General features: G+C 45.1%; 1 protein-coding gene across 5 annotated transcripts in view; it reads right to left on the bottom strand.

Moving 5' to 3' along the window:
* The window catches only part of RPGR (retinitis pigmentosa GTPase regulator), a 119,112-nt gene that overhangs the window by 11,781 nt on the left and 89,033 nt on the right, over positions 1-18,298 (bottom strand). For all 5 annotated transcript variants that reach the window (XM_050936552.1, XM_050936553.1, XM_050936554.1 and 2 more), the window contains 2 exons: positions 11,003-11,200; positions 10,496-10,535 (listed from right to left, as the gene is read on the bottom strand). In XM_050936552.1, coding sequence (XP_050792509.1) covers positions 10,496-10,535; positions 11,003-11,200 — 238 coding nt within the window. The remainder of the gene's footprint in view (positions 1-10,495; positions 10,536-11,002; positions 11,201-18,298) is intronic.

Below are 18,298 nucleotides of genomic sequence, written 5' to 3'. Positions count from 1 at the left end.
ATTCCGATTTTACATAAACCGGTTTTGTAAAACAGATTGTATAAAGTCGAGTGCATGTGGCCACATAAAGCACAATAATTCGGCGGTGTGCGTCCATGTACCGAGGCTAGCGTCGATTTCTGGAGCATTGCACTGTGGGTAGCTACCCCGCAGCTATCCCATAGTTCCTGCAGTCTCCCCCGCCCATTGGAATTCTGGGTTGAGATCCCAATGCATGATGGTGCAAAAACAGTGTCACAGGTGATTCTGGGTAAATGTCGTCACTCATTCCTTCCTCCATGAAAGCAATGGCAGACAATCATTTCGCGCCTTTTTTCCCTGGATTGCTCAGGCAGACGCCATAGCATGGCAACCAAGGAGCCCGTTTTGCCTTTTGTCACTGTCACTGTATGTGTACTGGATGCTGCTGACAGAGGCGGTACTGCAGTGCTACACAGCAGCATTCGATTGCCATTGCAAGGTAGCAGAGATGGTTACCATCCCTATTGTACCATCTGCTATGCCATTGTAAATTGGCGAATAGATGACAGTTATCAGTCGTTCTGTACCGTCTGCTGCTGTCATGGGTGTTCCTGGCTGGCCTTCGGTGAGGTCGGCCGGGGGCGCAAAAACAAAAATGGGAATGACTCCCCGGGTCATACCCTCCTTTATGTTTTATCTAAAAATAGAGTCAGTCCTGCCTAGAATATGGGGCAAGTGTACCAGAGAACCAGTGTACCAGAGAGCACAGCCACTCCGTGTCAGATCCCGCAGAAATGATGAGCTGCATGCCATTCTAGGGGATGACCCTGCAACAACCCCACCCATTGCTTCCCTCCTCCCCCAACCCTCCTGGGCTACCATTGCAGTGTCCCCTCATTTGTGTGATGAAGTAATAAAGAATGCAGGAATAAGAAACACTGACTTTTTAGTGAGATAAAATGAGGGGGAGGCAGTCTCCAGCTGCTATGAGAATCCAGGCACGACATTACACGGTGGCAGGGGAGAGAAGCACAGTCTCCCGCTGCTGTGATAGTCCAGGCAGTACAGAATCTTTTCTTTAGACATGAAAGGGGGCGGGAGGGCTGATGGAGCTCAGCCCCCAGTTGCTGTGATGAAGACAGTTACCAGCCATTCTGTACCATCTGCTGGGAATGACCAGTGTTTGACCCTACAGGCACTGGGAGCTCAGCCAAGAATGCAAATACTTTTCGGAGACTGCAGGGACTGTGGGATAGCTGGAGTCCTCAGTACACCCTCCCTCTCTCCATGAGCGTCCATTTGATTCTTTGGCTTTCCGTTACGCTTGTCACACAGCACTGTGCTGTGGACTCTGTATCATAGCCTGGAGATTTTTTTCAAATGCTTTGTCATTTCGTCTTCTGTAACGGAGCTGTGATAGAACAGATTTGTCTCCCTATACAGCGATCAGATCCGGTATCTCCTGTATGGTCCATGTTGGAGCTCTTTTTGGATTTGGGATTGCATCGCCACCCGTGCTGATTGGAGCTCCGCACTGCGCAAACAGGAAATGAAATTCAAAAGTTCACGGGGCTTTTCCTGTTTATCTGGCCAGTGCATCCGAGTTCAGATTGCTTTCCAGACCGGTCACAATGGTGCACTGTGGGATACCGCCCGGAGGCCAATACCATCGATTTGCAGCCACACTAACCCTAATCCGACATGGCAATACCGATTTCAGCGCTACTCCTCTCGTCAGGGAGGAGTACACAAACTGGTTTAAAGAGCCCTTTATATTGATATAAAGGGCCTCGTTGTGTGGACGGGTGCAGGGTTAAATCGGTTTAACACTGCTAAATTTGATTTAAACGCGTAGAATAGACCAGGCTCAACTTGCTGACAGCTTCCCTGCTTCTCTCACTCTCCCCCGTGCTTTCATGCCAGGGAGGGTTTAAAAAGGTCTCCAGCAGTTGAAGCCAGCTGAACCTAATTAATTCCCTGGTGACCTCTGTTCCAGCTGAACCTTATTTCCCCCTGGTTATCTCTCCTCAGTGGATTGGGAGAGGCTTTTTAACCCCCTAGGACTAATTACTACCCCTCCCTTTGTAGCCACTTGTCTTGGGTTTGGAACATATCCCTCACCCGCCCCCCGCTCAACACTATGGGGTTGGGCTACTTGGGTCGGAAAGCAGTGCACTCTTGACAGGCCATCTGCATTGCCATGTTGGGTTCCAGACCCATGTCAGACTTTGAAATGGAAGGGCTGAAGCAACAGGAACCATCTTGTTACTCTAATTTTTTTGTCCTTGTTTTGGTGCATCCACTGCAAAGGGGCATGGTCCATGACAAGGGTAAACCTCCATCCAAGTAGATAGTAGCGGAGACTTTCTATGGCCCATTTTACCGCCAGGCATTCCTTCTCCACTACGGCATATTTCCATTCCCTAGGTAGGAGCTTCCTACTGAGGAAGAGGACGGGGTGTTCGTCATCTCCAACCATTTGTGAAAGCACCGCCCCTAGCCCTATTTCAGAGGCATTGGTTTGTAGGATTGTCATAAACAGATAGCAAAGGGTTAACGTCTCTTTCACCTGGAAAGAAGTATCTGAACCACCTGACCAGAGGACCAATCAGGAAACAGGATTTTTTTCAACTCTGGGTGGAGGGAATTGTGTGTCGGAGTTCTTTGTTTTCTGTCTGCCTGTATGCTCTCTCGGAGGAGGAGTGATTTCTATTTCCTGCTTTCTAATCTTCTGTTTCCAAGTTGTGAGTGCAAAAAGGGTTTGTTGTTTTTGTATTTACATGTCTATAGTGGCTGGAGTGCTTTGATTTGTATTCTTTTTGAATAAGGCTGTTTATTCAATATTCTTTTAAGCAATTGACCCTGTATTTGACACCTTAATACAGAGAGACCATTTGTATGTATTTTTCTTTCTTTTTTATATAAAGCTTTCTTTTAAGACCTGTTGGAGTTTTCTTTAGTGGGGAACTTCAGGGAAATTGAGTCTGTCCTCACCAGGGAATTGGTGGGAGGAAGAAGTCAGAGGGAGATCTGTGTGTGTTAGATTTATTCGCCTGGCTTTGCATACCCTCTGGGTGAGGGGGGAAAGAGAGATTAACTCTCAGTAATTCTGTTCTCCAGGACTGGGAACGGGGAGGGGGGAGTCCCTCTGTTTAGATTCACAGAGCTTGTGTCTGTGTATCTCTCCAGGAGCACCTGGAGGCGGGAAGGGAAAAAGGATTATTTCCCTTTGTTGTGAGACTCAAGGGATTTGGGTCTTGGGGTCCCCAGGGAAGGTTTTTGTGGGGACCAGAGTGCCCCAAAACACTCTAATTTTTTGGGTGGTGGCAGCAGTACCAGGTCCAAGCTGGTAACTAAGCTTGGAGGTTTTCATGCTAACCCCCATATTTTGGATGCTAAGGTCCAAATCTGGGACTAAGTTATGACATAAACTCCTTCCCCCAGTCTGGGGCGACTAGTACGGGGTCTGTGCAGAGGGCATGTCCTCAGATCTGCAAAAGCACCTTCGGCTGCAGTAGACCATTTCACTATGTCTGGGACCCGAGCTTTTGTTAGGTCCATTAATGGGCATGCCCTGGTGGCGAAGTGGGGAATGAACTGCCTATAGTACCCCACTAGTCCCAGGAATGCTCTGATCTGTTTCTTCCGGAGTGGTCGGAGCCACTTCTGTATAGCTTCTAACTTGTTGATCTGGGGCTTCACCACGCCCCTCCCCACTGTATACCCAAGGTACTTGGCCTCAGCTAACCCAGTCGAACATTTGGAGGGATTTGCAGTCAGTCCTGCCTTCCTCAGGGTGTCCAGGACTGCTTCTACTTTCTCCACGTGCATCTCCCAGTCGGGGCTATATATGATGACATCATCGAGATAGGCTGCCACATACTTTCCATGGGGCCGCAACAGTTTGTCCGTTAGTCGTTGGAAAGTAGCAGAGGCCCCATGCAACCCAAAAGGGAGAACAGTGTATTGATATAGTCCTTCTGGAGTTGCAAAGGCTGTCTTCTCCTTGTCGGCCTTGGCCAGGGGGATCTGCCAATAGCCCGTGGTAAGGTCAAGGGTAGACATAAACCGTGCCTTTCCTAATCTGTCAGTCAGCTCATCTATCCTGGATATAGGATATGCGTCAAATTGGGACACCTCATTCAGCTTGCAGAAGTCATTGCAGAACCTCTTACTGCCGTCCGGCTTAGGCACTAAAACCACGGGACTGGGCCATTGACTATGAGATTCTTCAATGATTCCTAAGGCCAGCATCTTCCTGACCTCTTTCCTAATTTCTTCTCTCTTGGCCTCTGGGATCCGGTATGGCTTGACGTTCACCTTCACTCCAGGCTCTGCGAGGATGTGATGATGAACCTCAGTAGTCCTGCCTGGCTTTTCTGAGAGCACATCCTGGTTGCGTTTGATCAGGCTGATCACTTCTGATCATTGTTCCGAAGTCAACTCCGGGGATATTCCCACCAGGTCAGGCTGGTTGCCTTTAGGGGATGGTGCCCCCAAAGCCACCACTGGAGCTTCTCTATCCTGCCAAGGTTTCAGCAGATTTATATGGTAGATCTGCTCCAGCTTCTGGTGACCCGGCTGTCGGACCTTACAGTCGACTTCTCCTATAGCTTCTATTACCTCGTACAGCCCCTGCCACCTGGCCAGGAGCTTGCTCTCCACCGTGGGTATGAGCACCATCACGCGGTCCCCCACCTGGAACTTCCGGGTCATTGCTTGGAGATTGTAGTACGTCCGTTGTGCCCCTTGGGCCTTCTCCATGTGTTCACGCACAAGGGGGGCAACTCAGGCTATTCTGTCTTTCATCTGTAGCACATGTACCACAACGTTTCTCCCAGGGTTTGGCTGTTCTTCCCAGTCTTCTTTAGCCAGGTCCAGTATGCCCCTGGGGTGGTGACCATATAACAGCTCGAAGGGAGAGAATCCAGTGGAAGCCTGAGGAACCTCCCATATGGCAAACAGCACGTAAGGTAGCAGGGCATCCCAGTTTTTCCCATCCCGACTAATCACTTTCCATAACATGTTTTTCAATATCCTATTAGAACGTTCAACAAGGCCATCGGCCTGGGGATGGTAGACCAATGTTCTCAGGGTCCGTATGTGGAGCATTGCACATAGGTCTTTCATCAGCTTAGACACAAAGGGGATTCCTTGGTCCATCAGGATTTCCTTCGGTATTCCTACTCTGAAAAAAATCTGGACTAATTCTTTGGCTATGGTCTTGGACAGGGTATTCCGTAGGGGTACGGCCTCGAGGTATCGGGTGGCATAATCTAGAATGTACTAGAATGTACTGATGTCCCCGGGCTGACTTCTCCAATGGCCCTACTATGTCCATAGCTATTTGCTCAAATGGGACCTCGATAATTGGCAGAGGTACCAGGGGAGCCCTTAAGCGTGGTTGGGGCCCATGTATCTGGCATTCCGGACAGGATGTACAATATCGTCGGATCGCCACATAAATGCCAGGCCAAAAAACCCTCTGTAAAATCTGATCAAAGGTCTTAACTACCCCTAGATGGCCCCCAAACAGATGGCTGTGGGCCAGATCCATTACAGTCCTCTGATGCTTCCGGGGAACCAAGAGTTGTTCTATGACTTGCTCTTGGACCCAGACTACTCTGTATAGCAAATCATTCTTAATCATATAATACGGCCCTAGGCCCTTAACTCTCCCCTCCATGGAGAACCCACTTACCTCGACTACTTCTTTACGAATATTGTGGTATATGGGATCACTGGCCTGATCCTGACCAAAACTCCTGAGTGCGGTCCCCATTTGTCCAAATTCTGGGGGTCTATCTCTGTCTCCACCTCAGGGAAAGCCCCTGAGGAACTAGGTCCAACGACAGGGTTGTTAACGGCCGACCCCGTCCCGCTGTCGGTTGAGCCCCTTCTTTCTCCTACAAGCGTAGACTTCTGGTACTGGATCAGGATCCTTCTCCTCCTTTTAACTGCCCTCCGTTCCCTCCGGGTCTTCCTGGACTTCCCTGGCGGGGAGAACAAATTCTGGCTAAACTCATGGAAGGCCAGGGGAGGGTCATCTATCTGGTCTACACCCTGCGTCCCAGAGTCATCATTTTCTTCTACCTCCTCCCCGGGGAGTAGGCTTTCAAACCCCAAGAAGTCTCGTCCAATAAGGACAGGGTAGGGGAGTTTCGGAACTACTCCTACCGTCAACTTAGTGGGATTTCCGAGAACTTCTATTTTTATGGGGATGGTTAGATAATAGTTGACATCCCCATGCACACAGGATATTCCCGAGCATTTGGCCCGGGATAGTTGGTCCTGCCTGACCGGCTTCCCCGAGACTAACGTGATTGCACTTCCTGAGTCTATTAATGCTGTGGTCTCTATACCATTCATCTTAACAGGCCTAGTGTATCTATGAGGGACCATCGCAACCCCGATTAGACTTATTAGATCACATGGTCCCCCCATATCTCCCAGTTCACATTGCATAGGCTCTCCTAGATTTAGGCATTGGGCAGCGATATGCCCCAATTTGCTACAGGCATAACAACGGTACCCCGCCTGGGGCAGCCCTCTATTTTTCGGGCTGCTGGGCTTTATTCCTCGAGTCTTTCTCCCCCAGTCCTCAAGTCTCTCCGCAACTGCCGGCTGCTCTTCCGCCTCCTTCCCCCCCTCTATTGTCTGGCCTGGCACTAGGGCAAACCGGGGCCTCGGTGCAAAGGCTTGTCTCCAATTCTGGCACCTTCCTTCCCCGGTGGTCCGAGAAAGTTCTTGGGCTGCTAAGTGTCTCTCTATGAGGGCAACTAGTTCATCATAAGAAGAGGGATCATTTTGGCGGAACCACCCTCGTATGTCCAGGCGGCAACCCACTCATGTACCTGTCCAACACCAGGATTTCCATTACATTCTCTGGCGCATGGGTCTCAGGGCGGAGCCACTTCCGGGCGAGGTGGATCAAGTCAAATAGCTGGGACCTCGGCGCTTTGTCATCCCAGTACTTCCACTTGTATAAGCGCTGGGCCCGTATGGCTGGCATCACACCTGACCTTGCCAGGATTTCTGCCTTCAGCTGGGGGTAATCCATAGCTGCTTCCGTGGTCATGTCGAAGTAGGCCTTCTGGGCCTCCCCACACAGGATTGGAGCCAGGATGCCTGCCCACTGGTCTTGGGGTCAGGTCTCCTGCAGTGCCGTCCTCTCTAATGCAAGTAGATATGCCTCTACATCATCATCCGTTGTCATCTTCTGTAAATAGTTGCTTGCCCGTAGCGGCTGGGTCACCTGGGGCCCGCACGTCAGCATGGTCAGGGCTTTCAACTGGTTCACCACTTCATTTAGGGTGGCTCGATCTTGGGCCGCCTGGTTCATCAGCAATTGGTTTGTCTCCTGTTGGACATGTACTGACTCTTGCTGGGCCGCCACCTGTACTCTGGTAGCCTCTTGTAGAGCCTCAGTGGCCTGTATCAACACCTTCACTACATCCTCCATATTTTTCTTTTTGTTTGTGATTTACCTTGCCGTGAGATGGCTTGCCACAGAGCCTCACTCACTATGACATCCCACCTTTGACACCACGTGTGGCAAAGTACCTTCTTCTCCTCGGCAGGCTCAGTCCTTTTAGCCTTGGAGACACAGGCTTGGGCAAAGCAAACCCTTCTAGGTAGTACAGGGTCTGGCTAATCCTTCCCTCAGTCAATCCCTTGTGCTTGTTTACTCCCCTTCTGGGGACATAGCGCAGCCTTCCTTGCTGCAAAGCTTCAGAGCCTTGCTGCATCTAACTTGCTGACAGCTTCCCTGCTTCTCTCACTCTCCCCCCTGCTTCTATGCCAGGGAGGGTTTAAAAAGGTTTCCAGCAGTTGGAGCCAGCTGAACCTAATTAATTCCCTGGTAACCCCTGTTCCAGCTGAACCTTATTTCCCCCTGGTTATCTCTCCTCAGTGGATTGGGAGAGGCCTTTTAACCCCCGGGACTACTTACTACCCCTCCCTTTGTAGCCATTTGTCCCAGGTTTGCCACAGCTCACTATATCAACGTTGCTGCATACTAACCAACAATTCCAAATTTCATCTGAGATGGTTATCTGTTTCAGTGGTGATGGAGGAAAATAGATTCCTACTTATAGTGGGCTACATCCAAGTGGTGAAAAGGCTTATGAATTGGCCCTTTTGCAAAATGCCATGCAATGCTAGGGGCTGGTGATGAAGGGGCGGGTGGTCTGGTACAATAAGGTGCAGGAAAAGTGCATCTGGAATGCTGCAGCATTGTCTGCCCCTTTCTTGAAGACTTAGGGGAAATCCTGGTCCCACTGAAGTCAATGGGAGTATTGCCATTGACTTAAATGGGGCTAGGATTTCACCTGATGAGGTATACCAATTAAGTCAATTTCTTGGTTTATTAATGTCTGCCAGGAAGGTGAGAACAGCCAACGCACCAAGAACTTAAAGGAGTGTGTCCTGGAGCCTGAGAACCAGCTGGAAGGGGAGCCTTATGATTCAAAGATGATGTTAAGCAATCAGGAGATAAGGATCCCTCCACACAAGGTTTTGTGCTTAATACCTTAGCACCCCCCATCTACCATGGTGATATAATTATGATGTGTTTTGCACAAAGTATGCCTTGTGGGGTATCATTTTAAAAGTCTTGATCTGCTGGGCATTAATATCCTGTTGCATTGTATGTGCTATCATTGTATGTGAAGTTGTGAAGTTTACTATGTATGTGCTACTGAAATATGTTGTGAGATTGTGAACACCCACAAGCAGCCTTTCAGGTACAACAATGAAGAATCCAGATAGTGTTGATGGCCCATTAAGGGGAATACATGCACTCTTAAGGATTACCCCAAGAACTATACAATGGAAACCTCTCTGAGATGGCATATACACAATGGAGACTGTTTGGCTCCCATCACAGCAGAGGATCTTTCCAGCAAGCTGGAAGAAGCCATAAAAGGGGGGAGTGACATCATCACTTGGCTTCATTCCCCCACAACTCAACATCTGGAAGCAGGTCAGGAGGAAAAAGACCATGAATGGAGGAGGGTTGTCCCAGGCTGGAAAGGCGTTCCAACCTATGTATGGAATATCTGTAAACTGCTTGTACTATCAGGGTGAGACACTGCTAGAAATCCTGTCTAGTTAATAGAACTCAGATTGCAAATTTGTTTTATTTCTTAGGTTACCAACTTTGATCTGTATGCTATTACTTATAAACACTTAAAATCTATCTTTCTGTGGTTAATAAATCTGTTTTACAGTTTTTATCTAAACAGTGTGTTCTCTGAAGTGTAAAGGGAAATCTGCTCAGGAACATGTGTGTTGTCCTCTCCACATTGAGGGACTGGGTAATAAACTTACACTGGTTAGTCTTCTGAACTACTCATGGATTCTCTCTTCACTACTATTGTAAAGTGGAGGTGGGCACTATTGCAAGTGGAATTTCCCAGAATTCCCAGAGATGGGCAAAATGTCAAGTGGAACTGTAATTTCCTTCCTGTTGCTTTTTTCCAGCTGAACAATTACAACAATGCAGCAACCCCCAGTCCTAACTGCTATCTCTGCAATCAGTTCCCTGTAGTTGGCCCAGAACACTGCACAACTAATAGATTTGGCTTCAATAATGTCTCTTGCAGACTTAAAATTGGCAGTGTTCACAGTTACTATTTCAGCAGACAGTAGAAGTGGAATAACTCCCCTCAGATAAGGAAACTGATGGTATGCTAGACTTAAGAGTGCAAAAGCATACAGGGGCTTTTGAAAAATTTTACTCTTGAAAGTGGAACTCAGGTTCCTAGGTCATTCAGGTGCTTTTGAAAATGTTATCCATAATCTTTTCAAGAATTTTGAAATAACATTTTAATTAATCCATGACAGGCAGCCTGTCTTTTTCCCTAGTGTGGTAATGAAGGCAGGCAGCTAATCAGACCCTACAGTTTTCATAACCATACAGATTTCATTTCTTCCTTTGTTTCTGAGTATTCCCCATATAGTTTCATGCATACTAGTTACTAGAAGGACACCTGAAGAAGGCAGGGTGTGAAGTTCTCTAGTGCTCCCTCCCATCAAAAGTATACAGTAGGCTAAGGAAATGAGGAGAAGATATCTGTCTGTCTGACACAGGATCCCCAGAAGGTGAGACAAGGAAACATATGGCAACAAGTTCCCTGTGCCAAACAATCAGCACAGATACCGGCCACTACAATGAGTTTGCCACCAGTGAGCTAGAACTTCAATGGTTTCTCCTTTAATGGTCTGCCTCTGGCAACAAGCATGTAAAAAAATACAGAATATTCCTGCAGGGAGCATACCACTATGATAAGCTTCCCCTTCTACACACCCGAAAATATCTTGGGGGGGGGAAATTTCTTTTTTGGAAGCAAATAAAATTGATAACTTTGCTGTGTTTCTGGCTTTAGAGCATTGCTTTGTATGTCTTACAAAGCATCTGCATCATTTAACATTTATATAACCTAGATACATATATAAATGTTGCCAGGTAAAATATGTAGTTTGTATTTAGAAGAGCTGTAATGGATAGATTCTGAATGGATGGTTTTTGTACCTTGATGAAGTATTTTCTTTTCTTCGGTGGTCTTCTCTTCCTATAAATAATACATAAAATAATTAAATCTGTATACTGTACTTTCAAAGCCTTTAAAAAAAACTATATTTAACCGCAGCATGTGAAATTCATTGTATTTTTTTTAAAAAATACATTATTATATTAGTATAATTCCTGAAAAAATATAGTACCATTGTAGGTATTACTTAACTGGTAAAAGAAGAAATAAGATAAAAAAAATAACATGCCTGTTCATCTAAGTAGCTAATCTTAAAAAAATAGGAAATATATTTATTTAGACAAAGCATTCCAGAATATTTCTTTTGGCTACGAAATAAAATAACTGAATTATAACTGCACCCCTATTGCTATTAAAACCACATACGAATGAAAACCTAACTTGGACTCAAACATAGGGGGTAAGTTTTCAATTTAACAGCATGCATGTTATAAGGAATTATACAGTTAATTCACAGTACAACAATTTAAAAAAAGTGCATGCTTTACCTCTGTAGTTTCTGCAGTGGTGTTATTGCTTCTTTCTCCCTCAGGTGTTTTACTGTCATGTTCCTCCGTTTCATGCACTTTCCCATCATCCCTGCTACTTTCCTCCTCTTCCCCCTCCTCCTCCTCCTCCTCTTTGTCTGTTATTTCTTCATCCTCCTCATCATCATCAGTCTCTTCATCTTCAGAAGTTTTTTGACCCTGTGACAAAATGGAAAAAAAAATGTAAAACGTTTTTCTGCAGCACTAGTAAACAGTACCCTACAACAGCTCTATGCCTCATACTGGAATGGATTTGGATACTCTGGATCTAACTGTTCCCTTCACAGGCAGCTGAAAATTTGAAAAGACAAAAGCATTTTATTTCAGAGTATTATGAGTCCTTATTTAGGCTCTGACCTTGGAGTCTTACTTTAATACCTGCTTTAAGTACAAACTCAGCTCAGCCTTAATTCTGGAGCTGTGGCCAGTAATAGCCTTTTTCTAACGAACAACATGTCCCCTTATAACAGAAAAACAATGAATGTGAACGCTTTTTTGGAAATCCTGGTTAACTCTTTTTATTTGATATCTGTGTGAATAATGACATGGGTAATGCTTCCAACACTTTAACAAAAGGAACTTGTTAAATACCAGGTTTATTTTTCAGAGAGTTGATTCAAACATGTCCTTAATTATACAAATTATTGATGGCTAGTTAGCAGTTAACAGCTGAAGAGCTGAGAAGTAATTACAGTGCTAATGAACCAGGTGCAGTAGTTAAGGTGCAGGACAGAGTCAAATGATCTGTGTTCTATTCCCAGAATTATCAGGACCTGATTTCCAGAAATGTTGGGTTCCCTCAGCTCCTGTTGACTTCAGTTTGAGTGGTGAGTACTCAGAGCCTCTGGAAAACTAAGCCTTTTGGGCTGGTGCAACTGTTGCACTGCATACTGTAGAATGTGGACTTTCAGTCTGCTGCTCCTCTCCAGGGAAACGGTGGAGAAGTTGGTCCTGCTACTGCTGCAGTTTTTCTGGGATCTTTGCTCAGCTCTCCTTCTGAGACACAGAAGCCTGCTCTGCTAGTTGTTCAGTAGTTTTCTTAAGAAACTCTTCAAACCTCTTGTAAACAGGGTCACCTCCTCTCTCAGGTTGATTCAAACACTAAAGTCACAGCAAATGGAATGCTCTGATTCCCTATATTTGATCTCAACCCAGTATAGCACCTTAATATATCTAGGCTTTTCTACAAATACCATTTTTGTTTTTGCGATAACCATGGAGTATTATGAGAAACCAATCTGCATCAAAGAACATGTCTCTGTGAAATCTGTTACAAAGAAAGCAACAGAGTAAATTGTATGATTTACATGACATCATTTAGTCCAATCACCTTTGCTGTGCTAGTTATACAGTTTTGGTAACATGAAATGTAACTTTAAAAAAAAAAACCCAGAAACATTGTCTCTCCTACTGCAAATCTACAATGAACATATAACAGCCTAATCTAAAATTCTAGCTTGGATTTCTAATGACAAATCAGCGGAGCTCTGCCCTCAGTTTATCATTTCACCAAAGAACATAGATGGTATTACATCCTTGTACTGTATGGTTGTTTAGCTACCATTGTTATAGTACATTTAGAAATTCCAAGCAACATTTCACAGAAACATTCATTGAGCTATTGAACATAACAGAATGATCCCAATGGTAACTCAAATCAGTGGTTCCTAGCTTTTATGATTTTTTTTTAAATGCCTTGTTTTGATTGGTTGGTGGATGGGCACTCCTCACCTGGTAGCCCCTCACTTCATGCATAGGCATAGTTGTTGTCTCTGCTACTTTCTGTCCATTCTCTCTGTTTTTTTCCTCCTCTCCTTTTTGGCTACACCCTGGTAGTAGCTCACTGTGCCCACTCAGGATACTTGCTGCTCAGAGCAAAGGTCATTCATCGGTGGTTTTGTGGGGCTGGGGCACGGGATCCTGCAGCCATGCTGTATTTCATGAAGTCGGACACAAATGCTTGAGCTGATGAGCGCCTTCCTGGATGAGTTGCTCTTATGAGCAGGTGTATTTGAGGCTGCTGCAGGAGCAGGAAGGGTAGGCAGATTTCAGGAAGCTGCCCACCACTTTACCCACAGCAGCATGTTTGCAGAGAGCAATCAGTGGATCCAACTTCATGCAGCTTTCCACACTTCCACTGCTTCACTTTTTATGGGCTAGTCTAGTGCCCTCCCGCCCCCAGAGACTTGTCCCCAGGCTGAAAACACTACCTTCCATACACATATGCAGCTTGCACTTAAGTCAATGCATGCATATGTATCTAAGGGCAGAAACAGGCCAGCTCCCTTTAAACAATGATAAAATCCTAAGCTTGGATATGCCAAAAGTTTACATGTTATCTAATTGCATGTTTCACTATTTCAAAGCAGAGGAAATGTAAGTTTCCAGCAGCATAATTCTGCCTTTTTTAAAGTGGTGGTGTTCATGGCCTGACAGAGCTTGTCAACTTAATGTCTATGGCCTAGACTGTGCCCCCATGATCCATACATGGATCTCTCCACTTTCACATTGAGGGGGTGAGAGGGGCAGGAGTCACTTCTGTAGCAGCAACCCCCTCAGTCTCTAGACCATGCAGATGGCGCTTTGCCTTCTGAGCAGGGAGTGAGTATAGGGTGGAAGCTGGACTGTATGGACACACATCATCCCCACACTGATCCCACAGAGATCAGCTGGAAAGGGAAATGCAGCTTGGGAGTGTATTAACTTTCCTACTGAGCCCCATCTCTGTTTGAGGAATGAAATTTAAGCAGTGGTCATGGGAAGTCACGGCCAGGAAGAATCCTTGGTAGTACAGCAGTATTGTAAGTGTACTACTAGGAACACAGGGGAAATGCAGGGGAGCTTCTGCTGATGTGGATGGACCTCACCTTTGGGGATCTATGGAATTTGTAATGGGCAATGCAGCTCACTCTGCCAACATAAAATCTGCAGTGTTGCCTTCACTGAGATTCCCTCCCTGTTTGCTCCCTCCAGCAAATTTCACTGCAGTTTTATTTAGTTCTATAAGAACAGTCTTCACTGCAGGCAATGAAAAAACATCCCCATACACAACCTTGAAAAAAGAAAAGGAATCACAAGCAACCCAAGTGATTTGCTATAGTTCACCTATCCATCAATTACTGTGAAAGCCATTGCCCACAGATGCAATACTTTGTTTTGCCTAAATAATAATAGAATCATATAAGATTAGGGTTGGAAGAGATCTCAGGAGGTCATCTAGTCCAAACCCCTGCTCAAAGCAGGACCGACCCCAAGTAATATTTTTATATTACTATTGGGTCTTGCAAACTCACATATCATTGTCAGGTTTCCTGTGCAGATTGCAAATGGAAAGCCAACTCTGAATTCCACAGGAGACTTACATAGTGGGCAGTCATCAGTTTGAGAATGTTGACACGCTGCCAGCAAGAATCATGCCTGCTGGCTTTTGGAACAAATATGGGAAGAGTGACAAGAGGTTTCAGAAGGGTATGATTTTGTTGTTGAATTTTTTTGTCTTTACTGAGGAATGTGCGTCTGATGAAGTAGGTATTCACCCACAAAAGTTTATGCTTCAGTACATCTGTTAGGCCTGGTCCACACTACAGCGTTAAATCGATTTAAACAGCGTTAAATTGATTTAACGCTGTACCCGTCCACACTACAGGGCACTTAAAATCGATTTTAAGGGGTCTTAAAATCGATTTCTGTACTCCTGCTCAACGAAAGGAGTAACCCTAAAATCGATATTACTATATAGATTTAGGGTTAGTGTGGACGGAAATCGAAGTTATTGGTCCCATTCTTTTACTGAGCTACCCAGAGTGCACCGCTCCGGAAATCGATGGTAGCCTGGGACCATTGACGCACACCACCGAAGTAATGTGCCCTAGTGTGGACACGTAAAATCGATTTTATAAAACCTGTTTTATAAAATCGATTTTATTAATTTCGATTTTACTCTGTAGTGTGGACGTGGCCTTAGTCTATAAGGGGCCACAGGACTCTTTGTTGCTTTTTATTAATCATCAAGTTACAAATAACAGTCTCTTACACACCAGCTTAATTTCTATATACTTATTTATTCAAGCATTTATAAAGCAATGGAAAAAAATACTAAGGGTTCAGCAAAAGCTGCCTTTTTCAGGCCAGCTCTGGGGTGGGTGGGTGGGTGGGGGGGGAGAATTTACAGATAAAATACTGGAAATGTTTTCATCTCACAGTTCTGTAAAATTGCTATGTTATTTATCTTTAGTATGGTACACATGCAGGCCTGGATCTGCAAGTGCTTGTACACTGCATAAGTGTACCTCAGAGATTGTACTCCAGTGCATATGTGAGAGGAGATTACACATATGCACAAGACTAGATGGTTTTCTAAAAGGTATGCTCCACCTCAACCAGATGTTATGGATTTGATGCAGAACTTCATGAGTGAAATTCCATGCCTTGTGTGGAAGGTATGACTAGATGGTCATAATGGTCTCTTTTGGCCTTAAAAATCTATGAATCTATACATCAGTAAGGATGAAATACATCACTGTGCAATGGGCCAGCAAAAGGCCTATGCAGCACTTAAGTCCCACTTTAGTGCTATTTTGAGGAATTAAGTGGTTCATAGGTCTTGTGCTGGTCCATTTCACAAGGGTAAATTTCTTCAAATAAACCTAGTCCTCTTCAAACTGCATAGAAGATTAAAGCCCTGATGGGCCTACTCCCTTGGTCTTCAGAGCACAACGTTTTTGTTTTTCTTTTTTTAAAAAAGAAGGGTGAGTCATAGGTGGAAAATGGGCATGTCTCCGGAGTTACTGTATTAAGTGTGCGTGACCCACCAACCTCTTAATTCTAACTAGCAAGAGGGTGCACAAGGATTATGGGGATCTCTTGGGTCTGGCATTTACATTCTAGTTCACCAAAGTTTGTCATGTGAAGTCTCAAATAAAAGTCAGTGTCACGCTGATCATTAATATAATTGCAAAATGCATGTGTGGATGTTGTGTAAGGGATCATCTACACACTCAGAAAATTATGTTCTTAAACTCTGTGTCTTGGGACTGGTGAAAAACAAGTTTGCTGTCAGACAAGCAAAGTTTATCTAGGTAGCTGTTTACATAAGAGAGACAAGTAACAAGAAGCAAACAGCTGGGGACGGAATCCTATCTTGAAGTGCACATCGAAGGTTGTTGGACTCTCTTTAAAGTACAAAAGAAGACACCTATAATCCTTCATCTAGGAAATAAATGGACAGCACATTTCTTAATGAAAGAGGGGCTTCAAATAAGCTTGGATGAAAACGTTGGATAGTAACTGTGGGTGACATAGCTTCTTTCGACAGAAGGGAAACCTGTTAATTAAGGTTAGTATCCAGGAAGTATGTTATGATTTTGTTTTATATGTAACTGTTTGTTTCCAGTATTCTTACTTGCTACCACTTGAATCATTATTCTTTGACAATAAACATATCCTTGTTCATACTGAATATGTCAGAGTGCTGTGGTGTTAAACAAAGTGGTTGAGTTGAATCTTATGAGCTGCTGCATACTGTTCCTTTGCGAACAGTGGGCCAGGTAGTACTGTGAGTGTCCAGTGGACAAGGGGCTGGACACTACCAGGAATGCTCGGAGGGCTTGGGAGTTGACGTGTGCCTTTCGCTAACTTGTCCACAGACAGAGAGAGAGGGCACACTGCAGAAGCCACCACAGGCTTGTGGTTTCAGGGAGCTGAGCCACACAGCAGGCACAGATAAAATGCCCTCATGCTAAGGGCAGGTGGTGCTGAGGTGCCTCAAAACCCTGGGCACCCCTGGGGAGTGTCACAGTGTGATCCTCAGCACTCAAACGGGAAAATTCTGTCTTACCTCTGAATTTTCATTCTAGGACACTCCATGTCAGACAGATTTCACACTGGGGTGTTCCCAGTCTCCATGGAAACCAGAGGCAGGCCAGACCTTGCTCTGAGTCTAGGCTTAGGACCAGTCCTCAGGAAGAACTCTCCAGACTCCTAACTTCCAAATACTAAATTATGTAAAAGTTTAAAATTATTATTTAGCTCAACATGTCAGCCTTGACGTGAAATTGAGAGATTTCCTGGAGGAACCCCCTTTCCTTTCAAACTACTTAGCAAGTGAGCAATAGCCAGAGGGGAGGGGGGTGCAACCCCGGACACAGTCAGACCCACACTCAGAGGATTGTACTATCTCCCATAAAGGGTCCTAGGACAAAAATTCACAGGTAAGACAGAATTTTCCCTTCTCACTCCCCTCCATGTCAGGGGACATGGAGGGGACTTCACTCTTCACAACGGCACGCAGAAAGCAGTAAATCATCTGTAGTAAGGAAGGGAGGATTCAATTTACCCATACAGAACTGAGAAGAAACTTCCAAGATTGTTGGGGCATCCCATTCAGTAACAATCTTCTACCAAACACTGCACCAGCACAGGTGAGGATGTCATCCCGAGAGTGTTGGAGCAATTGTGAACAGATGACCCTGCAGTAGCCTTATGGACGCTCCATCTCATAAAATGTGTAATCTCTTTGTCCACAAAATTGCTGCTTTTTTCAGAGTGCATAGTAATGAGAGGAGCTGTACCTGATGCTTTGAATGCCTTTGCTATATATACCTTTATTCCTCTGTAGGCTCTGTTTACATCTAACTTATGCATTTCTACTTCTTCAGGATGTTTGTATTCAATCAGAAAGGCAACAATACCACTTCCTATTGAATGCAAAAGATTGGTGTGGTCTTGGGGATGGATGCCTGGTTAGTTCACAGGACTACTGCCTTTGGCAGAACATGTAACTGGGGTTTCATTGACAGCATGCCAAGCTCCAAAACCCACTTGGACAAGAAGGTGGCAATGCATAGGCAAAATACTTTCATAGAGAAGAGAGAGACACCTACCAACTGTGAAGCTGAAAAGTGGTTTTATTAGGACTTGTAGCCCACAGATCAAGACCAGAATCTGCATATTGCCAGAGGACTGATAAGAGTAATGGTCCTCAGAGCTCTGTTATGTGACGGTGATGAGAGATTCCCATGGGTTTATTACAGGGCAACATTCCTGCAGTCTGTGACCTGTCTTTCCAAAATGTGTTGCCCTTGAACCCCATGGTCAGACCATCATGTAAAAACACCAGAACATTATTTGCTTCAGCTGACTTTGCTCTGATGTATACTCCTTATAACTCCAACATCTAAACCTCAAGTGAGACGCAGACATCATTTAAGAATTTCCTCCAAATGGCTAGGAGGGTGTTTATTCACCTTCCTAGAATGA

Source organism: Gopherus flavomarginatus, chromosome 1 (genome assembly GCF_025201925.1).
Source record: "Gopherus flavomarginatus isolate rGopFla2 chromosome 1, rGopFla2.mat.asm, whole genome shotgun sequence".
Classification (NCBI taxonomy): domain Eukaryota; kingdom Metazoa; phylum Chordata; order Testudines; family Testudinidae; genus Gopherus; species Gopherus flavomarginatus.
The sequence above is the reverse complement of the archived record's forward strand: the minus strand, read 5'-3'. Positions and strand labels throughout refer to the sequence as shown.